Source organism: Mirounga angustirostris, unplaced genomic scaffold, assembly GCF_029215605.1.
Source record: "Mirounga angustirostris isolate CCGP_5_RB_7025 unplaced genomic scaffold, mMirAng1.0.hap1 SCAF_5, whole genome shotgun sequence".
In the NCBI taxonomy this organism is placed as follows: domain Eukaryota; kingdom Metazoa; phylum Chordata; class Mammalia; order Carnivora; family Phocidae; genus Mirounga; species Mirounga angustirostris.
The window spans coordinates 113,077,993-113,093,858 of record NW_026991713.1 but is presented as its reverse complement, the minus strand read 5'-3'; the positions used below and the strand labels follow the sequence as shown (position 1 = coordinate 113,093,858).

General features: G+C 40.6%; 2 protein-coding genes across 8 annotated transcripts in view; one reads left to right on the top strand and one right to left on the bottom strand.

Moving 5' to 3' along the window:
* Window positions 1-8,227, bottom strand: part of LOC135364481 (tubulin beta chain-like) — a 39,610-nt gene extending 31,383 nt beyond the window's left edge. Inside the window, exons 1-3 of one of the 3 annotated variants that reach the window (XR_010411672.1) lie at window positions 8,088-8,226; window positions 6,305-6,548; window positions 3,200-3,357 (exon numbers count right to left, since the gene is read on the bottom strand). Coding sequence is in view for 1 of the 3 variants with exons in the window: in XM_064591913.1 (XP_064447983.1) it covers window positions 881-952 (72 nt within the window). In the remaining 2 variants the exon portion in view is untranslated. Of the gene's footprint in view, window positions 1-880; window positions 1,006-3,199; window positions 3,358-6,304; window positions 6,549-8,087 lie in introns of those variants that run through there. The other 2 variants (XM_064591914.1, XM_064591913.1) reach the window with 2 other exon arrangements.
* ARHGAP12 (Rho GTPase activating protein 12) overlaps window positions 8,090-15,866 on the top strand; it is a 125,136-nt gene continuing 117,359 nt past the window's right edge. For 4 of the 5 annotated variants that reach the window (XM_064591912.1, XM_064591910.1, XM_064591911.1 and 1 more), the window contains exon 1: window positions 8,090-8,227. The gene's annotated coding sequence lies outside the window, so the exon portion shown is untranslated. The remainder of the gene's footprint in view (window positions 8,228-15,866) is intronic. The other variant, XM_054507316.2, reaches the window with a different exon arrangement.

Below are 15,866 nucleotides of genomic sequence, written 5' to 3'. Positions count from 1 at the left end.
TACTTTAACCCTAAGAATAAAAGTAGGTAAATAATATGGCTACTTTGGGATGCCTGGGTGGCTCAGTCGGTTAAGTGTCTGCCTTTGGCTCAGGTCATGATCCCGGGGTCCTGGGATCAAGTTCTGCATCACTTGCTCAGCAGGGAGCCTACTTCTCCCTCTGCCTGCAGCTTCCCTTGCTTGTGCTCTCTCTCGCTCTCTGACGAATAAATAACATCTTTTAAAAAATCTTTTACCAGTTAGCATTCTGTGGATAATTGATGTTTCAGATCATTAAATAGTTCATTCTGATTTCACAGATCTCACAGAATACACAAACATGGGAGCTTTATTTACCACAACTATGGATTTGAATTCGGTAGTCCTGACAATTTGAGATTCTGTGATGGCATACCAGGAAATGAAGACAAAAACTATCTCATTTTAACCATTGAATTCAATCTCTTTTCTCACTTTTTTTTTAAAAGATTTATTTATTTTAGAGAGAGAGAGTGCGTGAGTGGGGGGTGTGGGGCAGAGGGAGAGAGAATCTCAAACAGACTCCACACTGAGCGTGGAGCCCAACAGCGGGTTTGATCCTACAACCCTGAGATCATGACCCTGAGATCATGATCTGAGCTGAAACCAAGAGTTGGACACTTAACCCACCGTGCCACTCAGGCGCCCCTCTTTTCTCACTTTCAAATAAAACTGGTAAGGCAGCAAAAAGAACTGTTTCACTTTCTCACTGACCCCGCACCCAAAAGAAAGTGAAGAATATGTTTTGAATTGCCTGAAAACAAAAGGAAGAGAAATAAAGGCTGCACATTAGCACAAAGTGAAAATCTGTCTCAAAATCCATGAACATAAACTTTACAAGAATATTTAAGGAAACCAGTACCTTGCTCTTGTGGAAACTGTCACAGTTCACGTAGCGGCTGCATTTTCTATTGCCTACACTGAGTGAGAACATTGGTATTTTCCTGACTCACAAGGACAAGAGTGTGCTGCCTGCTGAATCACCCTCCTCACTTCCCAGGGTGCCTGAGTGTTCCAAGACACTAATGAAGGATTAAATTGTGGTTGCCATGACAGTTACCTAAATGCTGTCATGATAGTATCAACAGATGTAGTGCAGTGTTCCCTGAAAGTTGAATATTTTCCCCTTCCAAAACTTCAATAATTTTAATCATTGAAGTTCTTTAATAACTATGCAGAGTTGATCTAAAGAATTAGTAAAATCCTTTTTTTTTTTTTAAAAGACTTTATTTATTTATTTGTCAGAGAGAGAGAAAGGGAGAGAGAGAGAGTGTACAAGCAGGGGGAGTGGCAAGCAGAAGGAGAAGCAGGCTCCCCACCGAGCAAGGAGACTGATGCGGGACTCCATCCCAGGATCTTGGGATCATGACCTGAGCCAAAGGCAGACGCCCAGTCTACTGAGCCACCCAGGCATCCCAGTAAAATCTTTTTCTTATCTAGATAGGTTGCTATATTAAGATACAACTCATCTCTTTACTTAAAATATATTTCTCCTGGGGCGCCTGTGTGGCTCAATTGGTTAAGCGTCTGACTCTTGGTTTCTGCTCAGGTCACCATCTCAGGGTTGTGGGACCAAGCCCTCCTTGGGGCTCCTCGCTCAATGGGGAGTGTGCTTGAGATTCTCTCCCTCTTACCCTCCCCCCACTCATGCTTGTGTGCTCTCTCTCTCTCAAATAAATAAATCTTTAAAAATAAAATGTATTTCTCCTAGTGAATGGTGATTGACAAATGATGCTGCCTATTGTATTCTTAGAAATTGAAATGAATATCACAAAGTAGAAATAAAAAAGTTTTATCAATTTTCTTAAAGTCTAGGAACTCAAATTTATGAAAACAAATCGGAATACCTTAAGCATTAGCCAGCATCTTGTGGTAACGGGCTGTTTTTTATGTGTGCCAGTGTTTTATGTAAACCATATCATGTAAGAACCTGCCTGTGGAGGGTTTGTATTTGGTAGGCAGATGTTCTGTCCCTCCTTCCCTCCATTCCAATGATTAAACCATCAATAAGAACAGAGAAGCAGGAGTAGAGGTTCCTATTTTTATTTTAAAGATCTTACTTTTTGGGAGGTTTACAATATCTTTTAGGATTACCATGAAGCCCCAATTACTGGGAGGACTTAGAGTCATTAAAATGAACATCAGAAATAATTCAATGACCCTGAGGGTTCTTGAAATGCCTTTACTAAATGTTTCAAAACTGGGCTTGAGTATTTGCTGCTTTTGGTAGAGTGTTTTTCTCCTTTCATTTCATCTGCCCTCAGGGTGTTGGTTATTATTATTATTATTTTCTTTTTTTTGCCAAGGTGTCCCTTGGAATCCTTTTAATTTCAGTGGCACAAAAAATTATCAAAATTATCAAAGGCTAGACCACTCCTGATTAGGAACACGGTCAATCAAATGTGTCAGGCAGGGATGTATCAGGAAAAGGTGCACTTGAATGTAGTGGAAGCAAATTTAATGATGGGACTATTCACAGAGGTGTGGGTAGGGTTAAAGGAGCCAACAAGAGGGTGGGGAGGCACTCAGAGAATAGTATAGCCAGGAGTCATTCCCACCATCCTGACCTCTAGGTGTGACAGGAAAGACCAGTCAATGTTCCCAGACCTGGAGAGAGCAGAAACCATGAGAGAAGAGCTGCCTAAAGGGAGCCGCATTCGTGGAGGTGAGCAGCTACCTTACTCCCAGAACTTCGGCAACACAGGGAATGGGGGCGTGGGATAAACACCAGACCGTCCTCTCTTTCCACCTTCTATCTTTTGTCAGTGCTTCCCAACCCAACCAACAGGGCAAGGGAGTCTGGTTTGGATACAATTCCAAGGGATTGGTCTCCAGGGCATAAAGCAGGGCAAAGAAGGGTGGAGAATCAATCTGGGGATAGTGGTTAAGCTATCTGATTTATAGCTGATCTGACTTAGAGTTGTGTAGTCATAGCATCACATTTGGATTGATTCTGGAAAACGATAAGTTTATACTTTATGTAGCAATAGAGACGACAACATGCATTTTAGTGTTCTAATATTTTTAACATAATTCTGGCCACACAAAAGCAAATGTTTCTTCCTAAGTGTGGAACAGAGAAAATTCTCCAGGATTAACTCCTCAAACCAATATTATACACAATTATAAGAGTGAATTGGTAGTACGTACACTGCAAGCAATGCAAATTTCACATGCTCACCTGAAAGTAGCATAGGCCCCTGCTACTATGGAGGTGGAGGGGTCATCCAGCATCTTTAGGAAAATAGGATTATGATGGCTGGTTCCATCTTGCACATATCTTTAGGAAATCTCACAAACTCAATTTGTGTTTGATCTTAGGGCTGCTATCAGTTTTATCTGAAAATAGAAGAGACATTATTCTTGCTCCGCTCCCAGAATTTCCCTGGTAGGGTTAACCTCCAACTGCCCATCACAGGCATCCTTTACTAATTGCCCTCTTCCCTATCTCCTTCCTTCACTCTCATGTTTCCTCTATCATCTCCCAAATAAACTTTCTGCACTTTAATCCTTGCCTCAAGGTCAGCTTCTGGAGGAACCCAAACTAAGAAAGAAGTATATTGTCTTTTCTAAAAGATTTTATTTATTTATTTATTTATTTATTTTTTATTTATTTGAGGGAGAGAGAGGAAGAGAGAGAGAGAGTGCAAGTGGGAGGTGAGTGGGGGGGTGGGGGGGGAGAGGGAAAGAATCCCAAGTGGACTCGTCGCTGAGCGGGGAGCCTGATGAGGGGCTCTGGGCTCAATCTTGGGACCCATGAGATCACGACCTGAGCCGAAACCAAGAGTCAGGCACTTAACTGACTGAACCAACCCAGGCATCCCAGAAAGAAGTCTATTTTCATCCCTAGCCTGTATAAACCTGTAAAGATCTATCTTCAACTACTTAATAAATTACTCTTTCACGAAGTGTCGAAAAACCCCACAGAACTTCAAGTTTATCATTTGCTGACCACCTACCAAATGCCAGGTTTGGGGTAGGTGCTTTTATTTTATTTAATCCTCTTGCCCAAGCATATGGATTTTAGTAATGTGATTTGTTTGTGTTTTATCTACCGTACCAAATTATATAAATGTACATAAAGTTTTATCTACAAATTTAGTTATCGCCAGATACTTGGTCGAACCACCAGTACAATGTTGAGTAGGAGTGGTGAAAGCAGACATCTTTGCCTTGTTCCCAAAGTTAGGGAAGTGTCTTCATTTTTTAATCAAGAAATATTGTTTCTATTTTAGCTGTGTTTTACGTTGAAACGTTGTACTACTGCCTACTTGTGACAAGTACCAAAGGTTTTTCATGTGGTGTAAACAGACTTAAATAATGAGTTATTGATCATAGATTTGTATTAATTTTAGAGTTATTTCTTAGTGCCTATATCTGAGTTATATATAAAGCTTAAATGAGTTCATATTTAATTTAAAGGATATAAGAGAAGAAAGTAAAATATATCTTTAATTGTTGATTAAAAATAAATTAAAATTAAAATTAAAATTAAAATATATCTTTAATTATTGATTGGCTGGTTACATAGTTTAACTTTTAAAACCCGTTACTAATTTTCTAGTGTCAGGCAGCCCTGGCTATACAATTTTGGAAAAATTTCCAGGTGTCATTTCGCCCTTTAGTCCTAATTATTTATGCTTGCATTTGTCTTTAACAAGAGTATAAAAACACTGATCATGTAAATATGTTGTGAAAACTGAGATTTCACAAGAAAATATTTACAAAGCCTTTAAAATCCTTAAGGAGATGGTGTTATGAAAATTTGAATGCTATTGTAGTCTATGATTATAATTCCCTTAGAAATTTCTGGAAATTAAGCCTAGAAATAAATAAAATAAAGTGCTGAAACATAGACAAAATAAGTTCCAGGGCTTCTGAGTGACCTATTGAAAATAGGAGGCAGTTGACATTACGGCGAGTTAACAGATAGACATAGAAACACATGCCTTTAGTGTTTTATCCCAAATATATTTTTCTTGACCTCAATCAGGAGTGAACAAAAGGTCCATGAAATTCTAGTTTTATTACTTAAATCAGAGGATCCAAGTCATTAAAACTTGTTCAAGTCAGGCTCTACTTCAAGAAAAATAAAGTACTTTAGAAAATGTACATATATTTGACATTGTGTATACCAAGCTTCAAACTAAGTGCAGGACCTGGATCTTAAATTATTTCAGAAGGGACTAGTTATTGATTAATCGGAACTTAACAAAAATTAAGAAATTAACTGGATTTTTAAAAAGTTTACCTGATGTATGTACTAGTTTACCTGATATACTTCTGATCAGGTAAACTTTGATAAAATAGGTGAAGCCTGAATGTTTTAATAACAAAATAAAGATACCAGAAAAAAATTAAATATTTTATTTAACTTTTTGAATAGATAAAGCACTCTCATGGCTTGAATATCAAAAACTTTAGATATGAATACAATGAAGGGTCTTTCCCATGACTTCCATCCACAGATTTCTTATGCCTCAACAGTTTGTCCTAGTTTAATGCATATACAAGCCAATATATTATTCTGCAACATTTTCTCCTTTAACAAAAAATTTTGGAGATTGTAATATTAAAACATAAAGATCTGTGTCTTCGTTTGTTAACAGCCACATTTGAATGTATGGATTTATCATAATTTAACTAGTGGTCCTGAGGATGGGTATTTAGGTTATTTCCAATCATTTGCTATTCTCAACAATACAATAAGAAATACCTTATCATTTCTCATGTGTGGAAATACATCTGCAGGATAAATCCCTAGAAGTAAATTCAGAATATGTATGCATTTGTAATTTTGATAGGTACTGCCAAATTTCTGTTCCTCTAGAGCCTAGCCAAAGCAGGGATGCCAAACATAATTTTATGCCTTTTCATTTAGAAATACACAATGAAAAGTGGGTTACCTATTAAAGAATTAGAAAGCAGGGCATATCCAGCAATTTACAGAGTATGTTTTCACTCAAAAATACATTCAACAGAAATTTATTGTGCTTTTAGGCGCTTTGGAGACACATACATACATACATACACACAAATCAAACTCAAACCTCTGCCTTTGTGGAGCTTACATTTGAATTCTACATTTTGGAACTCTATGCTACCTCATTAGAAGCCAGTTAAATGTCAATATCCTGAAAATGATCTGTTGAGATCCTGAGCACAGGCGCCAGACATATGCTACTGGTGTTATTTAAAAACTAACTAGAGGCAGTGTTGCAAATGATTTCATAGCTCTCCATCAGGTCCTTTTCAGACAACACACTTGGGTGAGAGCTCTTTTTACCTGACTCCATCTGCTGTTGGTAGTGATCAGCATACTGCGGGCATTGTGGTATCATCTGAGATTATGTTGTGAAATAGGAAGTAGAGTTACAGGCAGATCAGCAAGTATATGCAAACTGTTCAGTTCTATCTCTTGCTGAAACCAAGGGTGCCCAGTTCAGGTTTGGGGAGTAGGGAAGATAAAGTTATCAGCACATTCCCGTCACGGCACAGTTTACTTTTCACAGTCGTTCCTTGTTTTGGTTCTAGAAAGAGATCACGAGAAATTCTATGGCAAATTGTTTCAGAAGCATACAGCAGCAATACTCCGTATGCTGAATAAGGGCATAGAAAAGGGAACATGTTAGAAACTGAGGAAGACAGAAAAAACCATCAGTGCCAAGGGAAGGGTGGTAGCAAGTGCAATGGTAGAGACAGTATGGTCTCTGGCTTTTTTTTTTTTTTTAAGTATCTTTCCTTTCTAAAAGGAAAATATTTTAAACTTTAGCGCCGCTCCCCCCTCCCATTAGATTTAATTTAATTAGTAAGAAGGTGGAAAACTAGAGCTCTTAAAATCTTGCCAATATCCCAAGGGTTCTTTGCAGCCATTAAAAAACAGGGAGTTCAGCTATGAGAAGGATACCAGACAATGGGGGCATCTTTAAGTATGAGGTGAAGAACAGAAAGGGGCCAATTCCAGAGAGTGGCTCCCCAACCATACCCTGCCTTTTTTTAAATTTTTATTTTTTTAAAATTCTGGTATCATTAAAATTTCATCCGGCACCATAATAGACAGACTCAGCAACTGGTTACTGAATGACTGGTTTCTTATGACCTAATACTTATATGAGTTAGTTTTCCTCACAGTCATTAAATTTAGGGCTAGAAGAAGGAGGAGCTTTTTAGTTCAGTCAACACACTCCTTTGACAGCTAAGGTCGAGAAATGACAAGCAGAAGCTAGGTATCTTTTCCAGATTCCCAGTCCAGTACCACCGCTGCCATAGGATCACCCTCACATGAGAAACCTTTAATGCCTCCGACTTCTGGATTCTGTGCTGCCAAACTGCAAACGCTGCAGACTGTGATGACTTTGGCCAATGACACTGTGGCCCTGGGGCTTACACACAGCAGGCCCCGTGGGCAGCTTAATGAGTGGTTACGCTGCTTTGGAGCAGCAAGATCATGGAGCGGCCGCTCCTGGGTCCCCAGGGCCTTCGTCAGCCCTGAGTGTGCACAGCTGGTGAAGCAATCTGCCCCGGTGGCCCCGGCGCAGGACAGCTCGGCATGGCCCCAGAAAATGGACTCAGAGCCTCCAGAGTTCCACTGCGTCCCCTTGAAGTGGCGTGTGGCACTTTCTCCGAGTCTGCCCGCGGGATTTCCGGGGCGGTGAACGACTGACCTACGTCTGGCAGCAGCTCCCAGCAGGCCAGTGGGCCAAGAAAAGGAAAGGGCAAGGCCCACCGCCCCTCTTTCCCTGGGCTCCATTCCTGCCACCCTACGGCTCGGTCCGTTTCCTGTTCGCCCTTCCCTCGTCTTCTCCCCAGCGTTTTCTCTCCACGTTTCCCACTTCATGTTTACAAACTGCTTACGCCCACTTGGCGGGCAGCAACCTCGCCAGCCCGAGGCCCTCACCCAGTCCCTCCGCCTCCCCCCGCCCCGCCCTTCTCCCGGATCCACCTCCGCCGATTCACCCCGCGCCCGCCCGGGTCATCACGTGAGCCTCGTCCCGCCCCCTACCGTCACGTGAGCCGCCAGCCCCGCCCCGCCCCCGCGCCGGCGCGCTCCGACGTGCCCTGGAACTTACCCTCCCTCGGAGACCAGCCTGCGGGGACGGGCCGGCCGCGGCCACCGCGGTGTGAGCGCCCTTCAGGCTCGCCTCGGCGTCCCGCAGACCCCGTGCCAGTACAAGAGGGAGCTGCCTCCTGCGAGGCCGCCGTGCTCTCGGTAAGGTGGCGGGACGCGGGCCCCCGTGGACCGAGGGCAGGTTGGTGAGGTGCTGCACAAAGGCGTCCGCGGCCGGGGCTGTGCCCGCCGAGGGCGGCGGAGTTGGGGGAGGTGTGTGCGGGAGGCGCGTCGGCGCCGAGGTACGCGCGAGGTGCGGCGCGGGAGGGGTCGGGGCGCAGGGTGCAGGGTGGGCGCGGGGGGAAGGGGAGCCTTTGCCAGCCCATTGGCTGACGTGGGCGAGAGGGTTTAAATGGCTCGAAGTTGTGGCTCCTCTGCCCCCCGGGTTTCCTGACTTCCTGTGTGAGGGCAGCGCCCGCCCGCCCCGCCCCTAGGAAGGAGGGCGTCGGTGTGTGTGTGTGTGTGTGTGTAAAAGGCAGGCTGGTGCCGCCTTCTTTCCTCGCCTTCTGCAGCTGCGTGTGCCCGCTCTCTGACTGATGTGGGGTGTGCAAACCTTCGCCCCCCCCCCCAGGGAGCCCACCTGGGGCCTCCCCTCGAGCACTGCTGACCTTAAACTGGTGCTTTCGTCTCTGCAGTCTTTAGAGGTGCCCCGCCCCTGTTGAATGGACACTTGCTACTCTAGCTCTTCTGGGAGCAATCTCCTCAAAGTCCTTGAATTAAAAAAAAAACCAAAACTCTTTACAAGCGTGCTGCCCTCCTCCCACTTCAGCGTAGCTTGTCTTCCAAGAATGGCTGTCCCTTTACGTGTTGTATCTTAAGTTACTGCAGACCTCCGAGAAGAAATGTCTGCAGGGTCATCATTACAGAAAAACGCACGGCCTTCAGTTTCAGAGGCTTGTGATGTTTTCCTTCGACCGCAGCAGCCGTTTTAAATGCATTTGCAAAGGTTAAAGCAAAATGCTTAAAAGCATACCTTTAGGAAAGTTCTAATGTCATTCCAAGTGAAATGTTTATGATGGGTAAAGGCAGCTAATACTCGAATTGCTTTATGGTTAATTATGACACACGAGAGCAGCTTTTATCGAATATTTATGCACATATTCCAAAGGGAAGGAAATGTGGAGGAAGGCGCATCAAGTGGAGTCACTCGGCTTCTGGTTCAGATTCTGCCACACTTCCGAAGGTGAGACCTCGGAAAACTGTGTTGGAGTGGAAGGTTGTTAAAAAGTATCTAGCCCCTAGCCACGCCTGTTTTGTACTGAAAACTTGGGAAACGGTGGCCTAGAGCTGTGTTCCTAGATCCTAGATCCAGTGTTCCTTACCTGATCTATAGGAAGGTGTATTACAGAATGGGTCATCTTTCTGTACCTTTTCTTCTCTGAGTAGACATTCCGGCTGCTGGTGTTAGTAATTTTCTCTTTTCCTTTGTTTTGAAATGCCTTGAAAACGTTTCAGAATAGGGATTTGAGAGCCCAGAGCAGTGCCTAAAAGCAGGATCTGAAGACAACCTTGAGCCATGCACCCTGAAGAGCCAGACAATCTGGACGCTTATGTGTGACCCATGGTTGCGTGTAACTCTGGAAGTGTTTCTTCTTGGGGAAAAAAATTAACTGTAATGAAACAGATTATATGTGTGTATGTGTATGCCCAGTATTTGTTGATAGATTTCTCTTTGTACTTTATCAGCCATAAAAGTTGGAAAAGTTTGCTAACTCATTGATTCTTAATATGCTATTCGTAAAGATTAGTTATCCATATATAGTCAATATGTATCTTTAAGTGTTTTTTTTTACTTACTATACCAGTTGTGAGGCACAAGTGAAAACTTGTACTATAAATGCTATAGAAAAACAGCTTATTATTTGTAGTTCATCATTTGTTTTTCATTTCCTTAATTAGAAAGTCTGGTGCTTTTTAAAAATAGATGGATAGACCATGGGCTTTACAAATTTATGTACTTGAAGTTGTGCAGTTGACATTCCTGAGAATAATAGGGTAATAAAAAATTTTAAATTGACTGAAATAAAACAGTGAATATAGTGATGTGTAAAATCCTTATGTGGCACAACCAGTATTTTGCTTACCTGAGAAAATTGGTACTAAGAAAAGGTACAACCAGTATTTTGCTTACCTGAGAAAATTGGTACTAAGAAAAGGTAACTTAAGGTGAATCTGCCCAAAATGGACATTACAGTTTTCTAGTAGTGGGAGAGAAAAGAGAAAGTAAACCTTTATTTTATCTTATATTTAACATTTTTAGTTTTAATTGCAAATATGCACTGTTTTGTGGAATGAATCAGACATGAAAAAGTATGGTGGTATCACATAGCATCATTGTATTTCAAATCATGCTTTTCAAATTACCCTCTTTTGAGGAACCCATTGGGCCACTATCTATGTGGTTTTTCTTTTCTTCAACTGTTAAGTGGTCTGATTATGCCACATCCTCAGTTGTGGATGGCTTTTCTGTGATTCAGCCATTTCCCTATTACTTTTATTGACCTAACATATCTTGCAGTTTCAGTTTGCAGTTGATTAGATTTTTATTTGAACCAAACTGCCAAATGCTGACGTGTCTAAGTATCCCTCCCCTGTTGATAATTAGTGCTTCTCAAACTTTAATGTGCATGGGAATCACCTGAACTTCTAAGAAGCCCCCAGGTGACACCCTTGCTGCTCTACTGCCCAGACCACAAACTACTGCCATCCAGTAGCAGTTCCATGCCAGTCACCTGTGTCACCTTATTTTATTTTTATTTTTATTTATCTCTCCGCCCAACATGGGTCTCAAACTCGACCCAGAGATCAAGAGTTGCATGCTCCTCCGACTGAGCCAGCCAGGTGCCCCTCACCTGTGTAATTTTAAAGCTTTTTAGGACTCACATGGTAAAAAGTAAAAATGGGGGAAAAAAACCCAAGTAAAATAAATTTTTTTTATCATCTCATGTAATCAACATGATTCTTTTATTCAGACTAAGTCTTCAAATCTTCGGTGTATTTTACATATACAGGGCATCTCAGTTTAGATTAGCCACACTTAAAATGCTCAGTAGCCACATTTGGCTAGTGGCCACTGTGTTGAACATCACTTCTGGAGTCTAGAATCTAGACCAGAGCTGTTTTCCATGTATTTTTAGATTGGCCCCATCAGCATCCTTTGGGAACTTGTTAGAAATGCAAATTTTGGGGCCCCACCTCATACTGCTCTCATTAGGAATGTTTGGGTTTCAGTAACTTGTGTTTTAAAAACTGCAGGATATGACTACAAAATGTATATGTGGTATTCTGGATGGGATTCTAGAACAGAAGAAGTCCATTAGGGGAAAACTAAGGAAGTCTGAATAGAGCATGGCTGTTACTATGTATCAGTATTGGTTCACGGAATATGACAAATGTACCATACTAACATAAGATGTTAATGGTAGGAGAAACTGTATATAGGATCTATGGGAACTCTCTGTACTATCTTTGCAGTAATTCTTTAAATCATCTAAAAAAGTTTTGTTTTTTTAGAGAAGCTCTCCAGGTGATTCTGCTCACTAAAAGTTTGAGAAGCCCTGCTCTAGATCACTGATATGACCTACACTGTTGCACCTTGGATGGGTAGGATGGCTGCTAGGTTTAGGTTTGGTAAGGTAAAAATAATAGTATTTTGTCAGAAGAGCTAAAATCTGTAAAGCATTATACCAAGTGCTTTACATGTATTTACTCATTTCAGTATGTGATATCTACTGTTAATGAGCTCCATTTTTACAAATGGAAGAAAACGAGGCTCAGGTTAAGTGACTTGTCTTAGATCACATAGCTAGGAAGAGGCAGAGGCAGGTGCGTTTGAGGAGGGACTGATTTTATAAGCCATCAGTTAATTTGTCAGTATTTTTCTAGTCACAACTTTTTTTTAAAGATTTATTTATTTATTTTAGAGGGAGAAGGAGAGAGAGCAAGCACGCAAGCACCAGGGAGGGGCAGAGGGGGAGAGAGAGAGTCTGAAGCAGACTCTGCACTGAGTGTGGAGCCCATCACGGGGCTTGATCTTACAACCCTGAAATCATGACCCGAGCTGAAACCAAGAGTTGGAACCTAACCGACTTCGCCACCCAGGCGCCTCCGAAACTCTTGCTTTTTTTGAGTAAGCAGTGATTAGCGTGGATACTTTGTATCATCCTTATAGTTTACAGAATACTTTTTCTCTTTTCCATTCTCACAAGAATCTTTTGAGATTTGTATTGTTTTACAGGTAAGTTAAGGTGCTCAGAGTCTGAGCACCAAAAAATGGCAAATTGTAATACTGTAACAGGCCTCTAACCCTGAGTTCTGTGCTCTCTTGCCACAGAAGAATTTAGAATACATTTTGCAGTTAGAGTGGTATCTTTAAAAGTTTGCTGAAAATTACCAGTATTTTGCTATATATTACTGGTTTGTTAAAAAAATCAGTTTTATTGAGTTAGAATATGTGTACACTAATATACAGTAACACTCGACAATAGAAAGGAGTGAACTACAGGTACATACAACAACATGGATGAATCTCAAAAGTGTTCTAAGTGAAACAAGCCAGATATAGAAGGCTCATATGGTATGATTTGTGGGTACCTTCCTATCACCACTTTACTTCCTTTAGTAAGCAGTGATTAATGTGACGCTCTGTGTCGTGCTTTATAGTTTACTAAGTACTTTTTCACATTTTCTCTATCCATTCTCACAAGGATCTCTTAAAAAATTTTTTTTAGTATAATTGACACACAGTTACATTAGTTTCAGGTGTACAACAGCATTTCAACATTCTCTATTCCTTATGCTGTGCTCCCCACAAGTGTAGCTACCATCTGTCACCATACAACACTATTGCAATATTATTGACTATATTCCTTATGCTGTGTCTTTTATTCCCGTGACCTATTCATTCCATAACTGGAAGTTTGTATCTCCAAGTCTCTTTCACCCATTTTGTCCATCCCCTTCTGCTCCCCCTCCAACCCTTTCCCAGGATCTCTTAAGGTTTGTATTCTTTACTCTTTTACAGATGGATGTACAATTCGTTTAGGCATTCATTAGGTGATAGGCCTTTGAGTTGTTTCCAGTTTCTGGCACTTAAGAATAAAGCTGTTATGAATGGTCATATAAGGCTTTTGCGTGGACTTATGCTTTCATTTTTCTTGGGTAAATACCTAGAGGTATTGAAAAGCAATGGCTAGATCGTATGGTAAATGCATGCTTAATAACCTTATAAGAAACTGGCAAAATGTTTTCCAAAATGGCTTTACCATTATGCATTCCCACCAGCAGTGAACGAGAATTCCAGTTGCTGGTATCCTTACTATATGAAATATCCTTTATATATTTACTTAAAGCCATTCTAATGTGTGTGTGGGGAGTGATAGTTGGTGCTTTGAATTTACATCATTAGGGTTTTTTTTTTTTTTTTTAAGATTTTATTTACTCATTTGAGACACAGAGATACAGAGAGAGAGAGCATGAGCAGGGAGAGAGGCAGAGGGAGAGGGAGAAGCAGACTCCCCTCTGAGCAGGGAGCCCGATGCGGGGCTTGATCCCAGGACGCTGGGATCATGACCTGAGCTGAAGGCAGACACTTAACGATCTGAGCCACCCAGGCGCCCCTCATTAGGGTTTTTTAAAAAACAGTATTACTGAGGTATAACTGCTGTATAGTCTGCATATATTTTAAATGTGTAATTTGATGACCTTTGATATATATGTATATACCTGTGAAACCATCACCATTATAAGGAATGTATCTAACTTCCCCCCTCACCCCCCAAGTTTCCTTGAGCCCAAGGGTAATTCATTACCTTGTTTTCTGGTCAATATTGATTTGCTTTCTGGCACTATAGATTTGTTTGCATTTTCTAGAATTGTATGTAGATGGAACCATATAGTATGCACTTTCTTGTCTGGATTTTTTTTCCACTCAGCAAAATTATTGTGAGATTTATCCAGTTTGTTGTGTGTATTAGTAGTTAATTCCTTTTTGTTGCTGAGTGATAGCCTATTGTGTGGATATACGACAATTAGTTTATCCATTCACCTCTTGATGGTCATTTGGATTGTATTCAATTTGGGGCTATTAGAAATAAAGCTGCTGTGAACATTCACCTACAGGTCTTTGTGTGGATACATGCTTTCATTTCTCTTGGGTAAATACCTAGGAGTAGCTTCCCTGGGTCCTATGGTAGATGTATATTTAAAATTTTAAGAACCTGCCAAACTTTTTCCAAAGTGGTCTTACCATTTTACATGTCCACCAGCAGTGTGTGAGAGTTTTAATTGCTCCACATTCTAGAAAACACTGGTGTATGAATATTAGTCATTTTAGTGGATGTGTAGTATTATTTCTTTATGGCTTTAATTTGCATTTCCCTAATAACTAAAGATGTTGGGCATGGGCTTATTTACCATCTATAGATCTTTGGATAAGTGTTTATATCTTTTGCCCATTTTTTATTGGGTTGTCTTATTGACTTGTACAATTCTCTGTATATTTATATGTGAGTCCTTTGTTGGAGATAAGTTTGTGTCTATATTCATGAGGGATGTAGGTCTTTAGTTTTTCTTATAACGTCTTTGTCTGGTTTTGGTATGAGGATAATGCTGACCTGATAGAATGAATTGGGATGTTTTTCCTCTGTTTCAGTTTGCTTCAAAAGCTTTTGTAGAATTGGTATTATCTTCCTTATATTTTTGGTAAAATTCTCTACTGAAGCCATCTGGGCCAGGACTTTGTGGGAAGGTTATTAATTTATTATTTATTTTTAAAGATTTTGTTTATTAGAGGACATGAGAGAGAGTGCACGCTCAAGAGCCCACAGCAGAGGGAGAGGGAGCAGGGAGACCGACTTCCACGCAAGGCTTGATCCCAGGACCCAGGGACCATGACCTGAGCCGAAGGCAGATACCTAACCAACTGAGCCACCCAGGTGCCCCTTGGGAAGATCTTAAAAGATTTTTAAAGACCGATGATTTATTTAGTAGGTATAGGGCTATTTAGGTTATCTGTTTCCTCTGAAGTTCTGGTAATTTGTCTTTCAGGAAATTTGTCTGGTCATCTAAGTTGTTGGATTTACAGGCTTAAAGTTGTTCATAATATTATCTTCCTTTTGATGTCTTTAGATCTGTAGTTGTGTCCCCTGTCTCATTCCTGATAGTGGTAATTTGTGTTTTTTTTCCCATTTTATTCTGGATCAGTTTGACTAGAGTGTTATCAGTATTACTGATCTTCTTTAAGAACCAGCTTCTGATTTCATCTAACATTTTTTTTTTTATTGACTTTTGCTCTGCTCTTTATCATGTTCTTTCTTCTGCTTATTTGGGGTTTAATTTGCTCTTCATCTAGTTTCTTAGAGTGGAAGTGTACATGATTGATTTGAGACCTTTCTTTTCTAATATGGGCATTTAGTGATATGAGTTTTCTCTGAGCACTACTTTAGCTGCATCCCATAAATTTTGAGATGTCTTGTTTTCATTTACATTTCAGTTCAGATTTCCTGTTTGATTTTTTTCTCTTCTGAGTTACTTAGAAGTATGTGGTTTAGATTCCAACAAATTTGTGGGTTTTAAGCTATGTTTTGTTAATTTATAACTTAAATTCAGTTGTTAGAGAGTATACCTTGGTATGATTTCAGTCCTTTTAAGTTTATTGAGATTTGTCTCATGGCCCAGAATACAGTGTGCAGAAAATGTATGTTTTTTATTTTTTATTTTTTTATTTTTATTTTTTTAAAGA